Source organism: Marmota marmota, unplaced genomic scaffold (assembly GCF_001458135.2).
Source record: "Marmota marmota marmota unplaced genomic scaffold, marMar, whole genome shotgun sequence".
Classification (NCBI taxonomy): domain Eukaryota; kingdom Metazoa; phylum Chordata; class Mammalia; order Rodentia; family Sciuridae; genus Marmota; species Marmota marmota.
The window spans coordinates 4,308,925-4,335,485 of record NW_026000142.1 but is presented as its reverse complement, the minus strand read 5'-3'; the positions used below and the strand labels follow the sequence as shown (position 1 = coordinate 4,335,485).

Genomic DNA, 26,561 nt, shown 5'->3' with positions numbered 1-26,561 from the left:
TCTCTCTCTCTCTCTCTCTCTCTCTTCCCTGGCATCATTAATCATGCTTAGTCCTTCAGCTTACATGTTGAGCACCATGTCCTTGGAAGACATCCATTGAGTCAGAATCATTAGCCAACCATTTTGTGAGAGTGTATGACTTTTCTTCTAAGCATCTCACTTAATCTGTGGTGATATCTGCACAAATATCAAAATATCCACAGGACTTTCAGACCCACGATGGCAGAGACTATCTTCATTTGTGCTCGTTGCTATCAGCATAAACAATATACTCAGTAAATATTTGCCTAATGAATGGATTGAGGGATCCGAGATATCTTCTGAAAGAAGATATAAAAATAAAATTATTTTGTGTTAGTTTGTTCTTAAAGGAAATAAGCACTAAGGAAAATGCAAAAGTACTCTCTGATTATTTGATTGTAGAGTAATACGAAGACCTTATCCACTGGATAGGAACTGAGAAGATGAATACCTTTGGCTTCCCTCTGTGTAGTTCAAGCTGGGGCTAAGAGGTAGAATTTCAGGTTAGGAAGAATATGTACAGAGAAGTGCCCTGTAGTTTTGGCAGTCAAAGACATTGCTGCTTTCTCCAGTAAATTGAATTTCTGTGGCCTGGGGAAGGCAAGACCCAGAGTAAAGAGGCTCTAATATGCATGGTCATTTCCTAGTTTGGGGAATAAGAGGAGAAAGGTGAGGTAGCTGAAATAAAATGAAGAAATAAACAAAGGGTACATTTATCTGAGTGAAAAAAAATTTTAAAGAGCCTTGAAAACCCCAGGAGCTCCTCAAGATGTTTATGTAATTGAATATAATTTATCTGGGATTGAGAGGAATAATAATCAAAACATTTTTCACTTAAGTGCATCTGGAGGCATATGAAATTATACTCTTGATGGTGGCCTGTGCTGGGTGGTGTCCTTGGTGTTTTGTCCTTGGGCTGCGGGCTGGAAATGTGTTTTATAGAACAGACATGGAGCACAAAATATTAAACAAATTTTACCGTATTCAAAATGCCCAACAGTGAAACATCCTCCTTGTTTGGCAGGGAGAGAGCTCAGCATTTGGAAACTCAGCAGTGCATTAAGTATTTTAATAATCATTGTTGACACACAAAACATATGGCCTTTCAGAACTCACTGGGTCAAGTGTTGAAGTTGTCTTCTTGGTTCCTTAAACTACCTTTCAAAATTCAATCAAAATTTAATTAGGGCACATTTCAAACTATAATAATACATGAATTTTGTGTTATAAACAAGTGAAGTTTTTTTTTTTTTTTTTTTGCCCTAGGATAAAAGAGTATTTTATGAGTAACTGATTGTATTAATGTACAGGAAAAAGTGAAATTCACATCCCTGCCAGTTAATTTGCATTTAGTTAGAAAATCTAGAATCTCCACATTTAAGTAGTCTAGTCTTAGAGTACCTCCTAGCCATGCTTTAGGATCCACCACAGATATCCCCTCATCCCCAAAGCCTTCATTGTCTGTTCCCTTACTGTTTACATCCATGATTTTTGGCTATAGCAGTGCCATGTGGTAAGCAGCCATAATATGCAGTGGCTCAAAACAGCATGCATCTTTTTATTGCTCACAAATCTAGGGAATAGCAGGACAGTTCTGGTCTCCTATGGGTGCACTCCATGTTGGTGGTCAGCTATGGGCCAGGTAGGGGCTCTGTTAATAATGGCTGGGCTCCCCTACAGCTGGGCTCTCCTTTTCATGTCTCTTGCATGCAAGCATCTCTCACACCCCTCCAGATGGCCAGCTGGGCTTATGTTCAGGGCACTGTCAGAGAAGCAAGTCAGAAAGTAGAAACATGCTAGCTTTTTTCAAGCTCCCAGTTTCATTACATTTTATTAGCCTCCCGCTAGCCAAAGCCAATCACCATCAAGCCCAGAGTCCATAGAGGAGGAGGCTACAAAGTTACAAGGCAAAAGGGTAGGGATACGGGAAGGACATTAGTTGGGGCTTTAATGCCATCATTCTACAATGCCACCCCAACTCTACCAGCATTAATCATTCTCTATTCCTCACTCTTAGCTCTGCTGTTATATTTCCACTGTTGTGTTACAGTTGCTGACTTAACTGTCTTCCTTAAAATATACTGTCCCTTATGGCAAGGTGCATTTGTTCCTAGACATTTCTTGGCCACTTGTTTTATGTCTAATCCTTTCTTGCCACCCCAGTGCCCAGCACTACTCCTGACACTGGACAGAGGCTCAGTGAGTGAGCGTTTAACAAATGCACATGTGAAAGTCCCTCCCCTTCACAGTCCCACTCCTCCCCTCTGTTACCGGACTTTCTCTCCCCACCCCCATTCTTTTCAAGGAAGGTTGAAAATCCCTGATACTTAGCTCATTTTAAACTCTTTTTAGTCAGAGCTCCTGAGTAAGCTCTGCAAGCTTCAGCAGTGAATGATAGGGCACCAGGATTGTGTGAGATCATGGTGTGGGCAGTTGGAGAGGAGCTGATGGCTGCTGTTTTCTGATCTTCCCAGATCTATGAAAAGAATACAGAAGAATTCTTAGGAAATGCTTAATATAGCTATTGAAGCTGCTCATACAGCTTCTATTCATATAGGATATTAATTCTATTGATATGGTATTAAATGTACCCCTTCCTTATTTTCTAGTTTCATAGAATCCTACAGGGAAAACTTGCTTTTGGGTAGAATCATAATTTTAAGCTTTTTTATTTTCCAGGGAATAATAAGTTGATTGAGTGGCAGAGTAGCATGACATTGGAGTCAGGCAGGCTGATTCAGGATGCCAGCCCTACTCCTAAGTTACCTCCCTGGCAAAGCCTGTCTTCATCAGTAAGAGAAAGTAGTCAGAATATCCAAAATAAAATAATGTTGGCATGCATGTGATCAGTCAGCTGTAGCAATTGGTAATTTTGCTCTTGTTATGTAATGTCCTATACTTTGATAAGCTGAGAATGTGGTAGTTGTATTAGTGACACAAATTATTGTATTCTATTAAAAACAATCTACTTGTTTTCTTAAGAAAATAAAATCACCACTTTTAAAAAGACTTCAAATATTCCACTTCTAAAACCACTTCAAATATTATACTTTAATATGAACCCTTTGAAATGACCTGGAAAAGTTACTCATTCTGTCAACAAGTGTGTACTCTGTACCTGCTTCATATCAGCTTGTCAGGTGGTATAATGGTGAGCATGACCGATACTGGCCATGCCACCTGGTTTACCATCAATGAGTCAGTGTTACCTCCAACTTTGTTACCCACCTATATCTAAACTTCACGAACTACCTGAGATAAATTAATATTTTAACTCACCATGTTGAATATATTAAATAGCTACAGCTTCTTATTTATCAGTCATACCTCAGTAAAACAAAATTGGCTGGCTTTCCCTGGTGAGAGTATGATGTGCTGACACTTTGGATTGGAGGAAGGAGAACTTTTGACTTTGTAATTTTTCAAGTAGCTGCATTAAATGTTTAAGCTTTTTATTTTATTGCAAAATAATGCAGAAAATTAACATTTGTGAATCTTTTCCTGGCCTTCACTCCCTCCCCGATTACTCTTTGGTGCAGGGAAAGGTGGAAGATTGTTATTGTACATTACTATTAATAAACATTGAGTTTGTCAGTAAGGATAATTTTTTAAACTTTGGCAAAAGTGTAATATCTTAGATTGGCTCCTGAAACAGAAGAGGAACATTCATGGAAAAACAGGTGAAGTCCAAATAAAGTCTATAAATTAGTAAATAGTATTGTATCAGTGACAATTTCTTTTATTCTAACAAGTGTTGTGTGAGATATTATCATTGGGGAAAGCTGAGAGAAGAATGTATGGGAACCCAGCTTCCAAGTACTATGGGAAAACCATAGGGCTATTTCCTAGCCACCTTGGACTTCTCCCCCTGTGATTAGTTTGTAAATGCCTTGAGAAGGCATAAATTTTAACACTAGACTAAGAAAATCGTAATAAGAATGATAAGTCGGCTGTAAAATTATAATGTTCAGTACTCTCATTTGGGCCTTTGGAAGTAAAGAATGGATGTTGTAGGATCTTTTCATTTGTCTGGAATGTTCAAAGGCATATTCTTGTATAAAAAGAGAAGCCCTGCTATTGGTCTTTTGTCACCTGCAAATTTTAACTATTTGAGGGTCTGAGTGGTTCAGAGATGTCCTTTTACTTTCATAGGTACAGACACAAGTACGCCTTGCAAAAAAAAATTTTGACAAATTGAAGATGGACGTGTGTCAAAAAGTGGATCTTCTTGGAGCAAGCAGATGCAATCTCTTGTCTCACATGCTAGCAACATACCAGGTAACAAAGTGATGTCTGTCTCAATGAACAAAGAGTGGCATGAGGCTAAGACAATAGAAAAATGATGTTAGAGCTCAAAGTATGGTTTAGGAATTAGTAAGTTCTGAAAGCCTTTCTCGTAATTTACTTCTAACACCTCTGCCTTCCTAGCATCTCACGGTTTAACCAAACCATGTACAATAATAGCTGTTCCCTTGTACATACACTGTATTTTCGCCTTCCCTGCATTGACTTGGGGAGTCCTTTCCGCCTAGAGCACCTTTCCCCTCCATCTTTGCCATTCCAAATTCTGCTCTTTTCAATGTACTGGACCAAACGTCAAGTTCTTCAGTAAGCCTCCTCTGGTCTCCCTTTGCCCTGTCCTTTCTATGTCTCATGGCCTTCTTTCCTCCTTAGGTTGTCATAATTCAACATACTTGCTTTTGTCTCTCCTCATAGCCTCTGAGTTCCTTCAGAATAGCATCTGTGTCTATCATCAGTGCTGTAGACACCAACTGAGTGTGAGAGACTGAATGCTGAGTGTTATAGGGAATATAAAATTAATAAGACCAGGTTCCTTGTCCTCAAGGAACTCAAAGTTTAAGAAGAAAAGTGGAGAGAGTAAGGTCTGACTATAATTCCTAAGCCTGTCAGACAGAACGAGGGGACACTAAACAAAAAAGTTCTAAAAGCCAAAGAGGGTTTGAAGAGGGAGCAATCCAGTCATTTGAGGGATCCCAAAAATAGATTCATGACCAGCCCTGGCTTTTGGAGGACAGATTGAATGAGAAAGAGAATGGAGAGAGAGGGTCCCAGGTGGTGGGAGCGACAGAAGCCAGGGACGCATTTACTTTGGCTGAAATGCAAGGTGTCCCAGGGCAGAGTGGGAAACTCAGTGTAGAAAAGCATCAGAATCACATCTTAGAGGACCTTGAAAGTGACAGATGGCACGCCTCTCTGGGGCACAGGACTGGAACTGCACATTCGAAATATTAATAGCTTACCATCTCTCTTGACAGACCACTCTGCTTCATTTTTGGGAGAAAACTTCCCATACTATGGCAGCCATCCATGAGAGCTTCAAAGGTTATCAGCCCTATGAATTCACTACACTGAAGGTAGGAAAACTGAACAGACCACCAGAGAGTCTTATGAAAAATCAAGTTTTGCTTATATTACCAGCAATGTCCATTACAGTGAGGTTTATTATTCAAAGACCCCAAGTGTTAAAGAGAACTGTGGTCCCTGGCAGAGTCTATTTTACCATATCTGTAGTTAGTACCATGATAGCCCACTGCAGTCCTAAAACATAATGAACCTTGGGACTCACATGACTGGGAGGTGAATTGTGGGAAACTCAATTACTTCTTCTTTATTTGATTTTATGGTGCTGGGAATTGAACCCAGAGCCTCTCACAAGCTAAGCAAGTGCTCTGCCATAAGCCACACACCCCCCCAGTCCTACTTTTTAATTATTAAATTCAAATCTGCTCACTTCAGAAGGTATATCTTTTTTTCCTTCTTCTGAAAAATACCTTTTTTAATTCTGAGAGTGCCATCCAATGTAGAATTGGATTTTTCCATAAGCCTGGTAAATTTTTCTAACTGAAAAAGCAACAATAGACACAAGATCTTCTCAATTCAGAAGGAATGCATGCACACTGTCTGATTCTTAGTATTGAAACTGAATCGGAATTGTTTTTCTCTCTAATGGATGCTAGAGATGAATGCATATCAAGGTAAGGAAGCATTTTGGTTCCAAAAGGATTTTAAGAATGGTAAGAGAGTAGTGGGTGCTTTGTTACTAGATCATATCTTTGAAAGAAAAGTTTACCATGAAATTGCCTTGCTTCTAATTTTTTAGGCAATTTGTGTCTTATCACCTTGCTTGCCGTAACATCAAAACATTAAAAAGCTTTTTCTTAAAAATGCTTCATTGATTTTGAGATGTTTATAGTGTATCCGCATCTATTGAAGTACTGAAACAGAAACACTTTAAGACCTGCCCTTAAAATGAAGGTCCCAGGAAGAGGAACCCAAGAAAGTCTACTTAGTGTGATATACCTGACCTGACTCTAGACAGGACACCTACTCCCCCCTCACCCTTTCATTGGTGCTGACGTGCTGCATGGTAATTACATTCAGAGTATGCTCTGTTTGGCTCTGTGAACTATAAGTATGTAAAGGGGAAACATTTGTGTGTGTGTGTGTGTGTGTGTGTTATTAGGGATTGAACAACCCAGGGGCATTCTACCACTGAGCTACATTGCCAGTCCTCTTTATATTTTGAAACAGGGTCTCACTAAATTGCTGAGGCTGACCTTAAACTTGCAATCCTCCTGCCTCATCTTCCTGAGTAGCTGGGATCACCACCTTGTCTCACTGATGAGAACCAAAAGATTTTATGTATCCTCTCTTGTATAGCCAAATTTTTTGCACACAGTTAGGCAGCAGATGTCTTTACTCTGGCAATGTTGCTGTTGTTGGTAGGGCTGTGTTTCTTCTCTGTAATATACTGCTGCTTTCAGCACCTCAGAAAGTAGCCATCCACCCCAAGGCAGATGGGTCAAAATGATAACTCATGCCATTCGCAGTTCGTACACAGGCCTGAGCAGAATCCCGTGGATCACTCTTCCATAAGGCATATTGAGGAATCAGATTTGATTTTATTTACAATACCCAGGGTTATTTGCCTTTTGAAAGTCAACTATACATAACATAAATTGACCAACTGTAAGATGAAATAGTGCCTACCCTAAACACAATTCCAACGAACTTCATATTTGAGTTAGTTGCATATGAAGCACAACATAAATTCATGAGATTGAGGCTGTTACATGAATGAAAAAACCCACATGTATATCCTTGGCTTTCTGTGCTGAGGAAAACACAGCTCTTCAATTTTCATCCTGCTCTTTATCCCACAGAGAGGACCAACCTGATTGCATCAGAGGATCTCTGAGCAGAGAATTTAGGGAAAGGTTGACAGCCATGGTTCAGGTCATAAGTCCACTCTGGGCAGATGAGTTTCCATTACCTTTTATATCACCAGAGCCTTCCTTAAGTTTTGGTTTAAGTGATAGCTCATAGTTTAATTATAATATATTAGGAGGAGCATTACATCATTAAAGTATATTGATGTTATAATAATATTAAGAATAAGTGTCGGGCTGGGATTGTGGCTCAGCCGTAGAGCGCTCGCCTAGCATGGGCGGGACCTGGGTTCGATCCTTAGCACCACATAAAAATACAGGCATTGTGTTGTGTCCATCTACACCTAAAAAATAAATGTTAAAAAAAAAAAAAAGAATAAGTGTCTCCAGGCATGGTGGTGCACTCCTGTAATCCCAGTGGCTCAGGAGTGTGAGGCAGGAGGATCACGAGTTCAAAGCCCACCTCAGCAAAAGTGAGGCTCTAAGCAACTCAGTGAGACACTGTCTCTAAATAAAATTCAAAATAGGGCCAGGGATGTGGCTCAGTGGTCCAGTGCCCCTGAGTTCAATCCCCAGTACTCTAAATAAATAAATAAAAATAAAAAAGAATAAGTGTCCAGAAACCAACCAAATAAACAGTTCTTTTACTATCTCTCTAGAATATTATTCATCTTGGCTTTCAGTGATGACATATTAGAATCTCAAGCTGATAGCTAATTATTTCATGGGATGAAAATCTGAAAAACACAATTGAATCCTGTTGTACATGTCTCATTATTTTATAGATAGAGGCACATGCATATCAAATTATCTGCCACAAAACATGGAAACAAAAACCATAAATACCTTATGTAAAATGATCAAGTCTGAGGATATTGACTTCTCAACCCTCTTAAACCACTGTTTTTTTTTTTAAATACGTGTCCTATATTATCAGATTTTTATTTTATCAATTCATCTTTTAACATGTATATTTTTTGAATGGTACCTTATGTTGATAATGGCTATTTTGAAATTTAAATAAACGTTTTCACGATTAATTTGTTCTCTGGGTTTACCTAAGCAAATAGCCCCTTAAATGCCTTTTGGGACTCTGACTGGAAAGAAAACATTGTCTTTGGAGAGGCTTGCCAAGCTCTATTAATGAAAAGCAAGCCATTTGTTTTCTTTGCTTCAGGGTGTATTCTGAGTGTGTTGGTAATTGTGCCATTGCAGCTGTATTTCCTGACTGTTAGTTTTATGCTTGATGAAGGATGATAATTAATGTGTTAAACACTTGGTGCATCCTGTTTGGAGGGAAGACTCTTGCTGCAGTATTGCAGGGATAAAATTTGTACCCTAAGAAGTTCAAAGTTTCACTTCAAGTGAATCTTCCTCTAAGAAATATATAGTAACTTCTTTAAAGCTAATTTTATTATAAGAGTGAATTGAGTCTCCACCTCATACAACTTGAAAAATAACCAAGTGACTCTTAGGACATTTTTGTGGTGATGTTTTATGTGAAAACAGCTATTGCTTTTTACCCAGGCCTGATGTAATTATATTGATTCTACCTTTATTAGCATATTCCTTCATATTTTAATTTTATAATTAATAAATAATAACTTTTGTGGCATTTTAACTTTATAGAAAAGTTAGCTTTGAAATTTAAAATTACAAAAAAAAAGTTTTTAAATCTAATAATTGTAAACAGCTCAGATTTAAAGAGACTATCTTCTAAGTAGTTTCTAGTAAAAGAAACAATTCCCTCAACTTATTTTCAGACAACACTTTTTCATTCATTAACATGCTGCTAAACATGCACATTTTGCATGCATTATCATTAGTGTATGAATTTTACACTGATTCCAGATCATCTGGGAATGTCTGTCTTCACATGGCAGAAATTACCAAGTCCTGAGGACATGAATGGAATATGTTACTTGCCAGATCTTGAAAGCATTGCCCCTTCTTTGGGAAAAGTAATTGAGACTGAGTGTAAAGCATTTTTTAAAAACTAAATGAAATTCTGTCTTATTAGGAAGGCAGAAGCCTGTCTTAAATTGCCAACCCTCAGATGTGGTTCTGTTCACTCCCTCCTTCTAGGATCTTATTTACTTACTCATTTCTCCATGGACCCCAAAAGGGCATCAGCTGAAAAAGAAAAAAGAAAAAAAAAAAGCCCCTTGGAAGTCAAGTGTCTTTTCCCTGAAAAATCTAAAATTCTGTTTGTGTCAATGATGGTTTCCTCCTCTCTCTCTCTAGCATCCTGGCAATGAGTGAGGTGGGCATCTTCACAGAAGAATGAGGACTGGGCCCTTTGCTGCCCAGTGGACACTCTTCCAGGGCTAACTCAGGGGAAGGCATGTCCTGTGTTTTTAGAAGAAACACCAGGTTTTTACTCTGCTCTTTATGTTCGTTCTCTGCTCATGTGATAAAGAAAAGTTTGTAAAAGCACAAGCTGCCAGACCTGGTTTTGAGTCCAGCTCTGCCACTGCCCAGCTGTATGATGATGGTGGAGATGGTGGTAGAGCTGGTGTGACGGTGGCACTGGTGGTGGAGGAAATAATGGTGATAGTGGGTAGTGATGGTGGTGGTGGCAAGGGTGGTGGTCACAGTGGCGAAAGTTCCAGTAGCACAACTGGGAGTGGTAAGGGGCATGAACTTGCCAAGAATTCTGTAGTGGATCCAGAAGTCAGCCATTGAGAGCATCCACACAGGAAGGCGTATTGAGGTTGCTAGGTTCAGTAGCTCAGCTTAAGTTACTTTTATCCTCACTGTTTTCATTCTAGATTGTTAGTTTTGTAGTAAGCTTCACAGGCAAGCCTGTGACTGGCAGCACGATAAGAGGTCTCCCCAGACCTTGCCTCAGGGTAACCCAACCCACTCCCTCCCTGGCTCCCACAGACACTCTGGCAGCTCCATTCTCAAACCTGTCCTTCAGCCCTGCAGGCCTTGGTCTAGCTCACAGAACTCCCACCAGGGCTAGGAGAGGGCTGGGCAGGCTTGCAAGCCAGCAAGGCAGGAGGGCTTGCCTTTTTTGTAACAGGGCTAATTCTAAAACATGCAATTTGGCTTTTGCAACTGGCTCTTGATCTGTGCCAAGGCTTTAAGGAAACCTGAATTTGAAAACAAATCTCTGAGCCTGTTCAAAATTAACCGTTGAAACAGATGTGCCAAAGTTTCCTTTTTTCTCTTTCTCAGGGTGTAAGTCTCAGCACTGTGATGTAGGATGTCGTCTTGAAGACCAAAATGTTTTTAGTGTTCCCAATTTGAAAAAACATCCTTTTCTAAATTTTGTTTTTCTCAAATTCATATGCCTAGCAGCCTTCTTCCACCCACCTCCACATTTCTCAGTTAATCATTTGAACATTTACCGACAGGCCACATGGCTCTGTAGTTACTTGCTTTGAAAATAAAGCCATAATAGTTTTAATGAAAATTGGGTAAATATCCCTGCAATGCTATTTTAGTTACCAGTCCCAACAAGGCAATTACTCATGGCGAGCATCCAGAATATCCTTTTAGACTTTCAAGTTTTCTCTCGGTGTCATTACTTTACAAGGCATTTAGCAAAACGTTTTTTCTTTTCTTTTCTTTTTCTTTTTTTTTTTTTCCCAAGCTGCTCTAGGCCAGATCATTGGAAACAGCAAGTTGGGAAGCATCCAGGTCACTGGGGAAGAGGGAATAGAAGAGCTGACAGAGGCCACCACGGAAATGAGTGGCTGAGCTGGGTGTGGCCTGCCATTGATTCATCTCTGCCTTTTGGTGATTGGCATTACTTCCCCCAGGCAGCTGGTAGCTCACTCTCCTTGCAACAACCTAGGTCATCTCCTTCACCCACCTTACTCTTTGAGGGGGAAGGAAAAAATATTACCATTGTGTAGAGAGTTACTCTGTGCCAGACACTCTGCTCAGGGTGAGGTGAAATAATGACTAGGAGAGTTTGTCATATGATACATATGACTCTAATGTACCAAGGATAGTTTTCTAATTAATGATACTGGTGAGGTTCTACATAGTCAGATGGAAAGTGCATACATTTTAGCCTCAAATTAACCTTGGGACATTGGGTATACTTGATCTTGTTTTCATGTTTCAAATGAGGAAACTGGAGCTCAGAGATGTCTAGGAATTTGCCCAAGGCCACATGCAGTGTGTGGTAGATGTGGGAACCTGGAAGCTCACACTTTCTCCACCCTGACTGCTTCCCACAAGCACTTCTGGCTATGAGGCAGGTAGGCAGGAGAAAGAAGAAGTGCCACCTTTAAATAGTACAGCCAGAAACTTTCAATTAAAAACAACACTTTGAAGTGTTTGCTTATAGATGAAAAGCATAATTTATATGGCAGTCCCTCAGACACCTGGGAACAGGTGGCTCTTCTTTTAGAGTTTGGAATGAACCCTTTCCTTCTCCTCAGCATTTGTCATTGAAATGAGAGTTCAGTGGAGCATGGTGGCACAAGCCTGTAATCCCTGTAATCCCAGGAACTGGGGAGGCAGAGGAAGGAGGATGGCAAATCCAAGATCAACCTCAGCAAGCTAGCCAGATCCTGACAAAATAAGGACTGGGGGCATAGCTCACTAGTGGAGCAACCCTGGGGTCAATCCCCTGTATGGCCAAAAAAAAAAAAAAAGATAAGAAAAGAAATAATACCAAGTGAATTACTCCATAAATATCCTTGGCTCTTCATTTTTTTAACAAATAGTAGAATTTCTAGACCTGGATTCAAATATTACTTCTACCTATTGGCAGTTGAACAGCCTGAAGCAAATTATTTCATCTGAGTCTCTATTTCCATGTCAGGAAGTCAGGAATACAATGTTTATCCACATTTCATGAAGATTAAATGTAATGTGTAAAACTTGGAGTGCAGCACCTAACACAGCAGGAGTGGTGAAGACACCTCTCTCCTGCGAGACCTTTACAAATTATTGATTAGGAAGCTGTTGGAATTCTTATTATGAGCGTGGTGCTTTGTAGATGCATCCTCTCAGTTCATCCTCACAAACATTCCAAGATAGGTATACTTGGCCTTGCATGCTCCAGTGTTCTGATGGGTAAACAGAGGCCCACAAGCCGTGAAGACCATGTCCTTGTCCCAGTCCTGTTTGATCTACTTCCAAAGACCATCTCTTTCCAGGACAGTATGATGCCTTCCCACTGCCAATTTTCCATCTTATTTTTCCCCATCTTATTTTACTTTTTTTTATTTATTTATTTATTTTTTTTATTGTTGGTTGTTCAAAACATTACATAGTTCTTGATATATCATCTTTCACACTTTGCTTCAAGTGGGTTATGAACTCCCATTTTTAGCCCATATACAGATTGCAGAATCACATCAATTACACATCCATTGATTTACATATTGCCATACTAGTGACTGTCATGTTCTGCTACCTTTCCTATCCTCTACTCCCATCTTATTTTAAAGAATAAGATTATATGTCCTATATGATTGTAATTATTTTCCTCTAATTTTATTTAATTTTCCCCCTACAGTATAATTCAAGATTACCTCTCAGCTTAATAGCTTTTCTTGTGAGATATCTTTATATGTGTCTGCGTGCATGGTAGGGGCTAAATGGCCATAAATTGCGAGGCTCATCCACATTGATGGCCCCTGCTTTTCATTTCTCATGTGCTACAAATTATATAAACATACACACACCCAGCTGTGTTCAGCGTCTTTTAACCATGCCCCGCCATTCTGAATACTTTTATTTCCTTATATTGACAATTATTTGACACCTTCCTATTCACACAGTGTAATTAATGGAAAGTAGAATAAGGAAATTAAGTTGTCATAATTAAAGATCAGAGGAAACGCTACTCAATCCTCTAAGTGAGACTTTAAATTTAGATTATTAGAACTGGCTGCTGGTCTTTTGTCTGGGAAATTTGTTTTGCTCAGTAGTTTTGCATCCATTCAAATGAATGTTGTTGTTGCTTTTATTTTCCTAATACAGGAAGTAGTAACTCCCATTATTCTATTAAGCTGTTTCCTTTCCAAGACGCTTTTGCAAGCTGGGTCTGCTTACTTTCTCTGCCATGATGGTCTTACATATTGTGTGTGTGCTTTCCAAAGCCATTTAAGCCTTGATGGAAACTATTAGCATGTTGGGGCAGCCCTAACAGAGCAAGTTACTTAGTCTTAGAACATTCTTTCCTCTGCAAAGAAGCTTTCTGTCTTGTATGATGTTGTGTGCTGCTAATACCAGTGATTTTCACAAGCGGTTTTAATGATGGACTGAGGGGGTTGGGGGTTTAGAGACAATGGAGTTCTCATTTCTGGACGTGTATTCAGACGTGGCTTCTTCAGCCAGCGTTTGGAAACAGTTCCATCGGATGCCGCCCCATCTGCATGCAGCCTGCCACACCTCTTTCCCTCACTAGGCCTGAGCAGGTGTTCATGTCACATGAAAAATGCTGTCACCCCTGACTTCCACGAATGCTGTTGAGTTAAATGTTTTCAGCTGAGCGGCAGACTTCAAACTGATCTGACGATTCACCTCAACCCTCTCACCCAGGTTGAGGCTTTGTAGTCAAACTAGGGAGAGGATTCATGCGCCCTACAAATCTAACAGTCACACCCAGGAACTAATTTGCGGGGAGGGGAAGGGACATGATTTGATCTGTCCTCCATGATCTTTCCGAGTTCCCTAACTTAGCCTCTTTATATCTTCAATGTGTACCATCTTTAGAGAGAAACAAGTTCCATATGTGGTGTTACTTTATTCCTTGCTCTATAGAAGAGCATTTAGCTTAGCTTGATCTAAAAACTCCCTCAAGAGATGCCCTTTGAAAATGTTCTAAAATTAAACATTTTGACAGAAAAATGGAAATTATAAAAAATGATACAGATGATTTGCAAAATATCAAATTTTAAAACAAACTTTTAAAACAAGTACTTCTGCTGTATTAGATATTTCCCGATATATTATCTGCTTTTACTATAATAACAATAAATATTTCCATTAATAAATATTAGTATGGTGAAGACTTTAAAAAGAGAAAATGTTCTAAAATTGATTATGGTGACCATTGTACAATTTTGTGAACATGCTATACATTATTCACTTATACACCTTAAAAATATCCAAATTCTGGGGTTTGTGATCTATATTTTGGTTAAGCTGACGTGGGCGCACAAAAGAGTCCCTTGGTTCAAAATTCTAATATTTAATAAACAAGCTCACATGCTCATAATAATTTTGCTTGTGGTTTTATAAACTTTTCATATTATTCCCCTGAGTCTTTACATATCCTAGCTAAAGAGAACTAATTTTTTTTTCATTTAACCTTTTGCACATTAATTAATCAACCAACAAGTATATATTTAGCACCTCTCTCAAACTTCAGAAGCCAAATTGTTATAGGGACAATGGTGAGTAGGAGGAGAGGCACAATTGTCACAGGAATTATTAATAATAAATTAAAGTAGCAATTGGAACTGCAGCCATTCTGCTGGGGAAGCACAATAGTGTCTTAACTGTGATTGTGGTGACAGGGAGCCAACAATTGAGTCCCTGCTAATGGCCCAACAGGGGAAGGGGTTGAAAAGAAGGAATGAGTGGTTTACATTACAAAGGGATTGTCTGAGAGCTGCTCAAGTGTGGTCAGGAGGGGAGGTCAGGCTAGAGACAGAAGGGATGATAACCGTGGAGCTGTCAAGGGCATCTCAGGGGTTTAAGCAAGGGCTGTGGCAGCTCGAAGCAGCCGGCTGAGGCAGACATGTCCTGGCCCTGCCTAGCGTTGATTGATAAAAAGGAAACACAATGAGAAGATAATTGAGCAAACCAACCAGGAGGCCTGGGCAAGTGTCACAGAATCTGAAAGTGAGTCCTGGGAGGCATCAGAACCTTGGCTGAAAATATTCCTGGATTCACTGTGACCAGAGTTGGACCATTCTGTGGGGAATAAAACTGCTGTAAAGGGTGTATGTGTGTGTGAATAAAATGCTGTGATTGGCAGATCTATTGAAAAGAGCGCGTCCTTGACGTCTGATGAACTCCTGCAACTGCACATTTCCAGAATGCGTGTGCACGCGCGCGCACACACACATACACGCACACACACACACCCCACTTTTACCTGATGCTGGAGTAGATAAAAAAATCATGACCGTCTAGACTGCAGTTCATACTCACAGTCTTATTTGTTCCAACACTGTCCTTTGTAGTATTTTTCCCTCTGGTCCAGGCTGCAGCAAAGGATCATGGGTTGCATTTAGTTATTCTTTATAGAGAGACACATCGAGCAGAAGAATATGATGAAACGAATGGGGCAAATGTTAAATATTGATGACTCTGAGTAAAGGAATGTCTCGCTGTGTGACCCTGCCGGCCTCTTCATCCTGGTCTCATAACACTTGTACCCTTGCCAACTACATCACAACCCCAGAGGCAGCCTTTTTGTTCCTTAAACAAGCTAAGCCATTCCCACCTTTGGACCTTTGCATTGGGGGGCCCTCTCTTATCCCTGAGCTGCATAGGACTGTCTCCTTGTCATTTAGCTCTCAGTTGAAATGTCTCTTCCAAGAGAGAACAACCCTGCTCCCTGAAGTAATGATCCAGTCACTTTCTAGTCCTCTCTTTTAATTATCTGCCTACGCCTATTACTAGCTGAGAATTCTGTCTTCACTAGTACATCCAGAACAGCACCTGGCACTTGGTAGGTGCTCACCAACCAGCTGTTGAATGGATGTGCTAATTTAAATGTCCAGAAGGAGGGCATCATTAAAAATGATAGTGATGCCTTATAGATGGGCATTATGCAAGAAAATGCTTCAGAACTCCAATCAGAGGACAAATGCTCAGAAAACCTTGATCCTATGTTACAATATAGGTGAATAAATGCAGAGAGATATAATCATCTTACATTCTCCACCATAATAAACATAATAAACCTCTACTCCTCTACAAAATATATAGATAACAGTGATTCCAATATCTAAGTAGGATGAGTACAAAAAAACAAAGGAAATGTCTAAAAAATAACAACTCATCATTTTAAAGGAATGAAATATGAGTAATTTTTATTTTCTATATTTTTCAAACTTTTTGCATATGGTTTTATTATTTTTCTAATTTAAAAAAATATTTTAAGAGTAAACAATACAAGATCGATACGGTCAAGTATTAATAAGACAGTAAATGCAGTTTGGAATCAGAAGGACTCTTGAATTTGGCATGCTTAGTGAAGCTTTATGGAAAATAGTAGTAATCGATCTGGGCTTTGAAAAGACTCATAGGACTTTTGAGGGAGGAGACCCGAAGACGAACAAAAATAGTAAGGGAGAAACCAGCCTACTGTGGTGACAGGAGGAGACAGGACTAATCAAATGGAAATCTGGAATTGGGTTGGAGAGTGTGGATAGTGGGGTTCCAGCTGAGAGAGGAAGATAGGGTCACGTTTTAGAAGATCTTTAAAATCAGGCAGAGATTTTTAGATTAGAAGTAAAAATAAATTAGGAACTATTGTAAGTTCTTGCAGATAAGGGTTAACAGGAAGGCTTGAGTGTTTGGGGAAAATTTCTCTGTACAGGGCATAAAACAGAGCTGGCAGTTAGCAGGATATAACACCAACATCCATCTGGTGTCCATGGCAGACTCCAGAATCAGTCACAGCTCTGCTCTGCCTGGACACAGCCTTAGAAGCCTCTTCACCCAGGCTTCCTGTCAGCCATTACTAATTCATCCGCATTGGCTGTGAAACTTGCCTGAACCTTCTGTGATTGTCACACTGGAGATGTGAACCATAGGAAGGAGAAAAACAAGAGAGGTGAAGGCCCAAAGAATTAGGACATTATATTCTAGGAATGTAAGAAGGCTAGGCATCTCGAGATGTTTCTTTTGTATTCATAGGTCTGTATTTTAATTAGGGCCAGAAATAGAGATCTTTTTGTATAAGTCATTACTCCGTTGTTAAAGAAATGTTTTGCTTTTTCTTTCCCACTCCTTTGTCACTAGTATACAATTTGTGGGCCCTTGCTTTAAAAAAAAAAAAAAAAAAAGAATCGTTCCTTAAATATTTAATGAACCTTGAAAACAGTAACTTTGACAAATGATGTGAAAAAAAAACTCACCCATTTAATCTACAAAGATCTGGGCCCACCTGCTCTGTCCATTTGTGGGAGTTAAGTTGTCAGAATATGTTTAGACACTATTTTGGGGTTTTTTTAAAAAAAGGTTTTGTTTTCTCTATTTTTAACACAGTTTTTAGATTACAAAATAGCAAACAAAATTAAAAATAAAATGAAGTTGTCTCATCTTTGGTGGCAGTGGTAGAGGAAGTTTCGACTCTGTCAGTGTGTGGGCTGAAGGAGAACAGAATGTTTATCTTAGCTGCATGTCGAAGTTGGAAAATAAAGTTAGCAATAGCCAAAAGGCCTTCTTTTGAATAACTTATCACAAAAGGGAAAACATGAATCTAGTGGCAAATCAACTCTCCTTTAAAATTGCTTGCATGGGCCTGGAAATATTGTTACTTTGCCATATAAAATTTCATTTCTGTCCACTTGACTGGTTCATGGTAACCTCTCAGTACCTGTGATTCAAATGTGGGGTCTCGGGGACCAATGGCAATTGGTTTCTATTGATGACTTTTTGTTCTTTTTTCCTTTCTTCTTTTTTCTTCCCCCTCTCTTTCTTTGTCTTTTTCTATGGCTCGTGATCCAGAGCTTACAAGACCCTATGAAAAAACTAGTTGAGAAAGAAGAAAAGAAGAAGATGGCCCAGCAGGAAAGCACAGAAGCAGCAGAGCAGGAGCCGAGTCAGTAAGTCAAGTCAGCCCTCCGTCTCCTGAGGCCTTTCTTCCCACGGTGTGGGCGACACAGTCTTGTCCACACAGTCCTGACGGGGTCTCAGCCATGTAGCTTCCTCACTGCTTTACCTGGAGGCCCAGCTCCCTCAGCCCAAGTTCCTGCTAGACCTGCCTCATTTGTCCCATTTAGAGACCCATTTCTGGGGTCCTCAGAAGGGGCACACTTGTAAGGAGTTGATTGGGACAAGAAAGAACAAATGTCCACATACTGTCTGGCTCCCTGTCTTGTGGCCTCAGCCTCAGCTTCATGTTCTTTCTGGCTTCTGTATCCTATCTGGTCCCATGGTCACCACTGTTCACAAGATGCTGTGATGGGGACACCCCACACACACTGCCTGGGGCCCCATGGCTTTTCTCCCATTGAAGCTGATGATGTAGGAGATTGCCTTAGGAATGCACATAGCATTGCCCTACAAAAGTGTTGGGTTGTGACATTTTGTTTTCACTGCTCAAACTTTCAGTTTTCTCCTCTGTGAACGGAGAGCAGCTTCCTGTGCAGGAAGTGAGGGCCCATCCCATCTATTACCTCTTTACAAGCAAGGCGCCGCCTGTTGTTATAAATACCCAGATGAACTTTTCAACATAGGTGGCACATGGTTCCTGATCCCACACAGTGAGGAGGTTTAGATGTGACTCCATGTCATTTTCTATGGAGATATAGTAGCCTGCAGGAATGTAGTTAATCTCTGAACTGGCTGACCCAGGAAAGCTAAGTAGATGACATTGCCTCTATCCACTATTCCTTACACACACATACACACACACACACACACACGATTTAGGTGACAACTTTATGGCAAAATGGGATTATATTTTTTACTCCATCTCTGAATATGATTTCAAACATATTTTTGTATCCTATAGAATTATTTGCTGTCCTTGTAAAAAAAAAAGAAAAAATAATAATTGCTGTCAATATTAGCTCTTTTTAATTTCAAAACAAATACTAGAAAATTTCTGAGGTGCAAAACAAAGACAAATTTCAACTTTTCATCATCAAACAGATGTAGAATATGATCTAGATTAGTCCATTTGATATTTTAGACGAAATCTATTCCTGGTAAGGTAATAATGGTAGCTACTATTTGGTGAGCACCTACTACATGCTAGGCACAGTGCTAGCTGCTTTATTTGTTGCTCATTCTCATACTAATCCTCCAGGTAGGCCTTTCCCCGGTGTGTATAGGAGGGAGGTGAGGCTGAAAGAGGTTAAGGGACTGCCCTCTGCCCCTTGTGGAGTAAAAGACAGAGCGCAGAGCAAGTCTCAGCACTTTCTTTTCTCCATATAAGTTAATGCAATAAAAATAAAGCACTAGCCATTATTCAGAATAGAACTACTACCTAGGATTTTTTTATTCATTTTAATTACTTTCAGGTTTCTCAAAAATGATTGGAAATTTAATAAGAATTTTTTTCAGAAATAGCAGGTAAAAGTGAACCACAGTGCTAAGAGGATCATTTGGAGGAACCAAAATGGTCTCAGGACTGTAATGTGTCTGTCCTTAAAGACACTGGAAGAGTTTGAGTAGTTGCCTGTCCACCTGGATTTAAAGTGGTGCTGTTGTGAGCCTTCTGTGGTCTGGCTAATCTCCTGAGTTGACCTCTTCATAACACCAGGAATCAGAATAAACCACTGCTTGGCCATCAGTTTTGTTGTTGTTGTTGTTTTGTTTTAACTGTGTTTTAAAAGTAATAATTGTATGTATCTCTCTTAGTCATCCCTAATTACCCATCTAGATATTTACAGAAAATGTGCCTTATTAGGAAACCAAACTCATAAATTAAGATGTTACAGAATGGAAAACAAAGCTAGCAAAATTTATTTCTCCTTTAGAAAATATATAGCATATAAATGACTATGTATGTGTGTATATGTGTGTCTGTATGTGTGTGTGTATGGTTATAATTGAGGTAAAAGATATTGTACTGAAAATCTGGCTGTATCATAACTATAATATTTGCCCGACTTGATGACTGAAAAAAAACAACTTTTTTTTTTAAATTTTAAGGTTAATTGCATTAGAGGATGAAAACCAACACAAGGAATCCTGCAGTTTTAAGAGTAAGTATTGATTTTCATTTAGAATTGTTCTCAAACACTACTTAATGCTCAACAGCCAACTCAGTTTTTGGGGTTTTTGGGGAACTCCCTCTAGGCCTTTCTTCATTTCCAATTGAGAAAAGACTATATGGATTTGCTTCCTGCCATTTCAGGATTTTTTTTGGCTGGGGAATGCTTGGGATTGAACCCAGGGGTACTTTACCACTGAGTTACATTCCCCAGTCCTTTTTATTTATTTTGAGACAGGACCTGGCTAAGTTACTGAGGCTGGCCTTGAACTTGTCATCCTCCCATCTCAGCTGCCTGGGTTGCTAGGCTTACAGGCCTGTGCCATGGCACCCAGTGCAGTTTTAGTTTTAAATGTTTAAATATCAACGGTGTCAATCAACCCCATGGCATTACTGAGAGACAATGTATATTTTGAACCTGAAAATAGTATCCTTGGTCTCTCCAACAGCAGCCCTTCTGTTACCACAAGTGGGCCTAGCAGAAAGCTCTCTCTTTCCATAGAAGACAGTATGATTATGATATTGCCTTTGCTTGTTCAAACTGTCGTGTGGGTGCAGAGATAGTTTTAGCAAGGTCACATTACTACAGGGGGAGGGTTTAGTCCCCCAGTCCCCCGTGATTTGTATGTGGGTGTTGGCCGTTATTAGGGATAGATAGTGAGAGCCCCAACTCTGCTCTGTTAGGCAGGTCTTCAGGCTGCCTGTTGTGAGTGGCACCAGCTCCCTTGGGTTAGGGAACAGCGTCAGAGCTTTGGGAGGTGACACCATGAACAGAAAAAAGCCTCCAGCTTCTTCTGTCTCCTACATTACTGCCAGCCTTCGTTGGCTCTTCACCTCATGAAGGCGTAGAGGGGAAATCACAGTAGAACTAAGGTGATATAATTCTGAGCCTTAAAACAGGGACTCAAAAGCCTCAGAGCTACAGGGGAAGGTTGTACAAGTTTTATGAAGAGAACTGAAATCACCTGACCCTGTGCTATGGCAGCCTATCCAGGAGGTGGCAAAGCAGATTCTAGAACTTTCCCTGTGTTTCATTCTTCTCCTTCATCCTCTCTCTTCTCTCTTCCTTCAAGTTTTCCAATCACTTGCCTCAGCTACATTTGTCTTCCCCCACTTCACACCTTCATTTGCTTGTCTCCTATCTGCCTTTCAACAGATTTTTAAAAAAGAAAGAAAGAAAGAAAAAAAATCAAAAAATAAGGGCAGCCCACTGTTGGTCTCCAGTGCTTGGCTTCCTGTCATCTGCTCGTGCGTGTGAGCCTTCACATATTCAGAACTCACAGACTGCTTTGTTTGTATGGCAGCTGTATATGGGGATCTGCCTCTGTGCCAGACACAGCACTGGGCTCCAGGCAGACCGTGGTATACCACACATAATCAGGCCCCTCCAGGACGGGGCTTACAGTCAAAAGGGGAAGCAGATGGTAGCCTAATATTCGCACAACTGGGCAACTACAACTTTGGTAAGAGCTACAAAGGAAAACTGCAGGGCTCTGGGCACATGACAAAGTTGCCTCACCTATTTGAGGGGATCAGGGACACACCAAAGCCAACTACGATTGCAAGACTTGTCAAAGCAAAAGAAACAGCCCAGGCAGAGGCTATGCTCCAGGAAGGACCATGCAAAGGTCAGAAGAATGATACTCTAGAGCCTGAGAGGGGGCAGCAAATGGTGGAGAGGCTGGGCTTGACCTCCCTGGCCGTGGAAGGGCTCTCTGTCTGTATCGATCCAAGCTTTCCAGCCTCAGTGACCCTCAGTGGACCTACAGCATGCATTATTAATATTGTGGGACTGGAGGTCATAGAATAGGATAAACTTAGTTCTGTGGTAAACTGTAACTCCAGTTTATTATATTTGTATGCAAGTTAAAAATCTATACAAATTATGTATTCATACAATATGTGGCTATACATATTGTATGAATATATAATATGCAAATATAGAATATGCAAATCTTCTTATTCCTTGTACAGTATAATTGCATGTGGTATTTGCATAATATTTTGAGACTGCAAATGTCTGTCACCTTGTTTATATATACACAGGATGGAATTCATTATAATGAAGTGGCATCTGCCTTGTATTTTGTGACCTGCAGAAAGTCTAATGAACATATGAGCAAACTGAGTTCTAAGGTGGTTCTATTGCATGTGCACGGGCACACACACATACACACAATTTATTGTTTAGAGCAGTTTTGGGGTCACAGCAAAATTGAACACAAAGTACAGAGATTTCCCATTTGCCCCTGCCCCTACATAAGCAGAGCTTCTCCAACTGTCGAAGTCCTACACCAAAGAAGTGTTTGTTATAATCAATAACTCCACACTGTTTTACATTTTATGGATATTAAAAACATAAAAGGACATGTATCTACCCTTACAGTATTATACAAAATATTGTCACTGATCTAAAAATCCTATGTTCCACCCATTCATCTCACCCTCTGCCACGCTCTTGGCAACCACTGACCTTTTTAGTGTCTCTATGTTTTGACTTTTCCAGAATGTCATATTGTGGAACTTACACAATGTGCAGCCTTTTCAAATGGGCTTCTTTCGCTTAACAATCTGCCTTTTTATCTTATCCAGGCCCATGTGGCAAAAGTTCATTGGCAGCATCAAGTAACAGCCAGTTAACTTAAGTCACACATTTGTCCATGGAAGGAGAATTGTTAGGCCTGTGTCATATCATTTTGAGGGTTATCCACCAAACAAAGCAGAGGTATAGGATTAATTCTATATTCATTGAGAGCCAACAACTGAAATAAAACATAATCTGAGGACCCCTGCTTCTACATGAGTGAGTTTATGGGTGCTATTTCTTCCTGAAGCTGTGCATTTGCCAATACTGCTGTTGTCCATGTATGCACATACCATTCTGAGTTGGTGATGACCAGTTGCATATGTTTGCTTACAGGTGAAGAAGGAAAAAGTATTTTATCTGCCTTAGACAAAAGCTCCACACATAATGCATGTTCAGGTAATCTAGATTAAGGAAAATGCAATCATTTTACTCAGACTCCTTATAAAATGACACTAACTCATAATTTTTCTTTCCCCTTCTCTGAAGGACCTCTGGATGAATTATTAGACATGAAACCTGAGGAAGGTGGTAAGATTTATGCAGTTCTTTGAGGCTGTGATTTGTTTAAGTTTTAGTTCCTTTTTTATATGCAAGAAAATATAATATTTATCTTTTTATGCACTCCAAAGCAAAAATTTTTAGGTGACAGTCTTTATAAATGATCTTAAATATGCCCAAACACATATTAGTTTGTGCGGAGCTGCCATTGTTACTATAGTTAATTTCATAATGTTCAAACTACTAAAGCTAAAAGTTATGTCAAAAGTCACATACTGTCAGAGAAAACAGTGGCTATGTAGATATGGATTATGGTTCTACCATAAATGGCCTGTGTGGCCTTAAATAATTTGCTTCATATTTAAACTCTTTACTAAGCCTCGGTTGTTCTCATTTGTAAATGGAACTGATAGCAACAATCTTGCTGGATTACTGTCAGGATTGGAGCTCAGGTTTGTGAAGGGGTAATTCATGGTCACTGATACAGGGCACTCTTGATGTTGAAACAGTGGGACGAGAGGTTTTGTATAGGGCTTTGCTTTGCTGCATTTCCATTGAAACCTCCAATGAACACAGGAGCAAACTGAGTTTTAAGGCTGTTCTAGTTCACGTGCACACGCATGCATGCATGCACAGTTTTTGATTCCCAGCAAAATCGGACACAAAGTACAGAGATTTCCCAAGCGCCCCTGCCCCCACATAAGCATAGCCTCTCCCACTGTCAGCTTCCTACCCTGGAGTGTGTATTTGTTATGATCAGTGAGCCCACATTGACATGTCATTATCACCCAAAGTCCACAGGTTGCATAGGGTTTACTCTTGCTGAAATACATTTTACAGATACTAAAAACGTCAATGGACACATATCTACCATTTTCACTACCATAAAAATGTAGAGGGAGAGTTTGCCTAGCTAAGTCTGACTCCCAGGTTTACCAGCCTTAAAATCCCTTACTGTATAAATCCACAGGAGAGAATGTAGAACCATGGATTCAGATGTGACTCTCCAGGGCTGAGTAATCCCACAAAATTGAGTGTGCTTAGTTTGATCATAGCCTTTGTTTTCCATCCTACCAAGGGTTTCCTTTTAATGATTTACCCAGGTTCTAAAATATTCCTGAGATTCTGAGTCAAACATCAGAGCATCTTTGTCTTGGTGACTGGGACACAGTCTGCCCTGGTCATGCAGGTTTTTTACGGGGTTGAAATAGGCCAAAGTCATCCAGTGGGCCTCAGTTAACTGGGGTAGATGACTCAACTCAGTCTGAGCTTGATGTGGATTTAATTCACAAAGTGTGAGAGGAAGAAAGTCTCTGGGAAACAGAGGACATTGATTAAAGATTTTTCAAAGGTGAAAAGCCAGGCTGGGGTTGGGGCTCAGTGGTAGAGCGCTCGCCTAGCACATGCGAGGCACTAGGTTCGATCATCAGCACCACCAAAAATAAAGGTATTGTGTCCAACCACAACTGAAAAACAAAAATATTTTTTAAAAAGGGTGAAAAGCCACTATAGCTCTGGTGTTACGTTTCCAGGGCTTGGGGTGCATAAACCTGAGAGCAGAAGTCTTTTTTCTTATTATCTTACTGCAGGCAACATATTGTGCAATATTTTTTGAATGTCTGTGCATATTTAATCAATATTACTAGTCATTTGTAAATGCTGATATTATATCATGTAATGAAATTAATAGGTAAAGAGTGCAGATTACCATACATGCTTCCGTGTTTGTAAAAATTTCCTCTTCTTGGCTTAATAGTAGAATATTTTGGTGGAATGAAGGTGTCTTTTACAAGTTATTATTATTATTTTTTGGACAGGGATATATTTTAACCTTACCAAAATGATATAAAGAGAACAGCAAGCTCTAGATACCCACCACCCAGTTTCACTTAACAAATGTATTTATAATCACACATACACTTCAGCTTGTCTTGATAGACTGACATTCCTCCCAATCTCAACATTTCATTTATGTCATTTGTTCTTTGACTTTATTCTTACCCTATATAAATTTGTTATTTTAATAGATTAAACTTTTGAATAGGTAGCATATTCACATTAAGATTAAAATGAAAATAATAATAAAAATGGTATTAAAAACACTCGCTCCCATTCCTATTCCCCACCCCACCCCCATTCCAATACTCCCAACCCTGGCGTATCCTGCCAGTGTTTTCTGTACTCAGACACAGTAATCATGACGCTACATCCTCATATTTTCCCCTTTCTTACAAAAATTGGTTCTTGGCTTTGGGTTTTGGATTTTTTTAGAAAACTTGATAGTAATTCTATAACCCTAACCCACTATCCAGCATTTCTTCATAGAATTAAATCAAAAGGTTTCTGCCTGAGATATATACTTACTTTTGTAAGTCTCTCTGTGTGTGCCAAGAGAGATCGCAGTAAGCTGGGTATCCTCCTACTCAAAACAGCCTCCAAACCTCATTGGTTTACAGTTACCCTGTTTGTTAGTTTTGTAGAATAGAAACTCATATCCTTTTGGGGGACAAACACTTTAATTCTAAAGATGCAAATACAAACATGCTCTTCCCTAACATGTGTACTTGTTCTCAGGCAGAAATATTGATTTGCAAATATTCTAAATTGAACAAAGTGTCACATAACTCCTGCTTCCCCTTTGTCACGCCGGCCCACAAGGCCCTTCTCTAGGCATGAGTTATACGTCCCCACTGTCTCTACTTGTTGCCAACCCATAGGGTGGCATCAGCTTACATATTAATGTGACCACTGGTATAAGTATCTGCTCTCAGTGTTCAGAGAACCTGTGGTGGCCAAAGAGAAAAATACTCATTAATTTGTTGACTTCCACATATGTGTCCTGTGAAATGCTGCCTGAAGACCCAAACCCCGAATTGAAATACTGATTATAATATGCAAGATATTAAATAGTCAAGAGATAAAAAGAGCTTAATCCAGGAATGGCTGGTTTTATAGGACTCCAGGCTACAAGCTCTAGCACCCTGCTGCTTTGGGGCCAGTTCACTCCCAGTGGTAATTCTGCCAGACATAATGGCTAATCTGGGGTACAGTGTTATCAAAAAGCAGACTGCTTATGACAACAACAACGACTCTCAAAGCGCCACTACCCAGAAAATTACTCTAAGTTAGTGCCCTAATGAAATTTGCTTTCTCCTACTAAATAATAATGTAATAGGGAAACCATTATTTGACCACAGTTCCTAAAAATGTTTTAAATGAAGAAGAAACTTAGTGACATTTTTGAGATACTTGAAAGTGGCTCTGAAATCACTTTGTGTAATACATGTGAAAATCAGCTCAATTCAGGAATTATAACATGTAGAAGTATTGGTGTTTCTCAAAGTTTGGACAAGAGAAATAACTAGCATGTAAATGAACAGAATATATA

The 26,561-nt window shown here is 39.7% G+C and overlaps 1 protein-coding gene across 10 annotated transcripts in view; it reads left to right on the top strand.

The window, feature by feature from the left end:
* The window catches only part of Ica1 (islet cell autoantigen 1), a 152,432-nt gene that overhangs the window by 106,535 nt on the left and 19,336 nt on the right, over positions 1-26,561 (top strand). For 6 of the 10 annotated variants that reach the window (XM_048785994.1, XM_015488250.2, XM_048785993.1 and 3 more), the window contains exons 7-12: positions 4,174-4,299; positions 5,298-5,396; positions 17,874-17,971; positions 20,028-20,080; positions 23,009-23,071; positions 23,162-23,203. In XM_048785994.1, the coding sequence (XP_048641951.1) occupies positions 4,174-4,299; positions 5,298-5,396; positions 17,874-17,971; positions 20,028-20,080; positions 23,009-23,071; positions 23,162-23,203 (481 nt within the window). Of the gene's footprint in view, positions 1-4,173; positions 4,300-5,297; positions 5,397-9,455; positions 9,489-17,873; positions 17,972-20,027; positions 20,081-23,008; positions 23,072-23,161; positions 23,204-26,561 lie in introns of those variants that run through there. The other 4 variants (XM_015488252.2, XM_015488251.2, XM_015488254.2 and 1 more) reach the window with 2 other exon arrangements.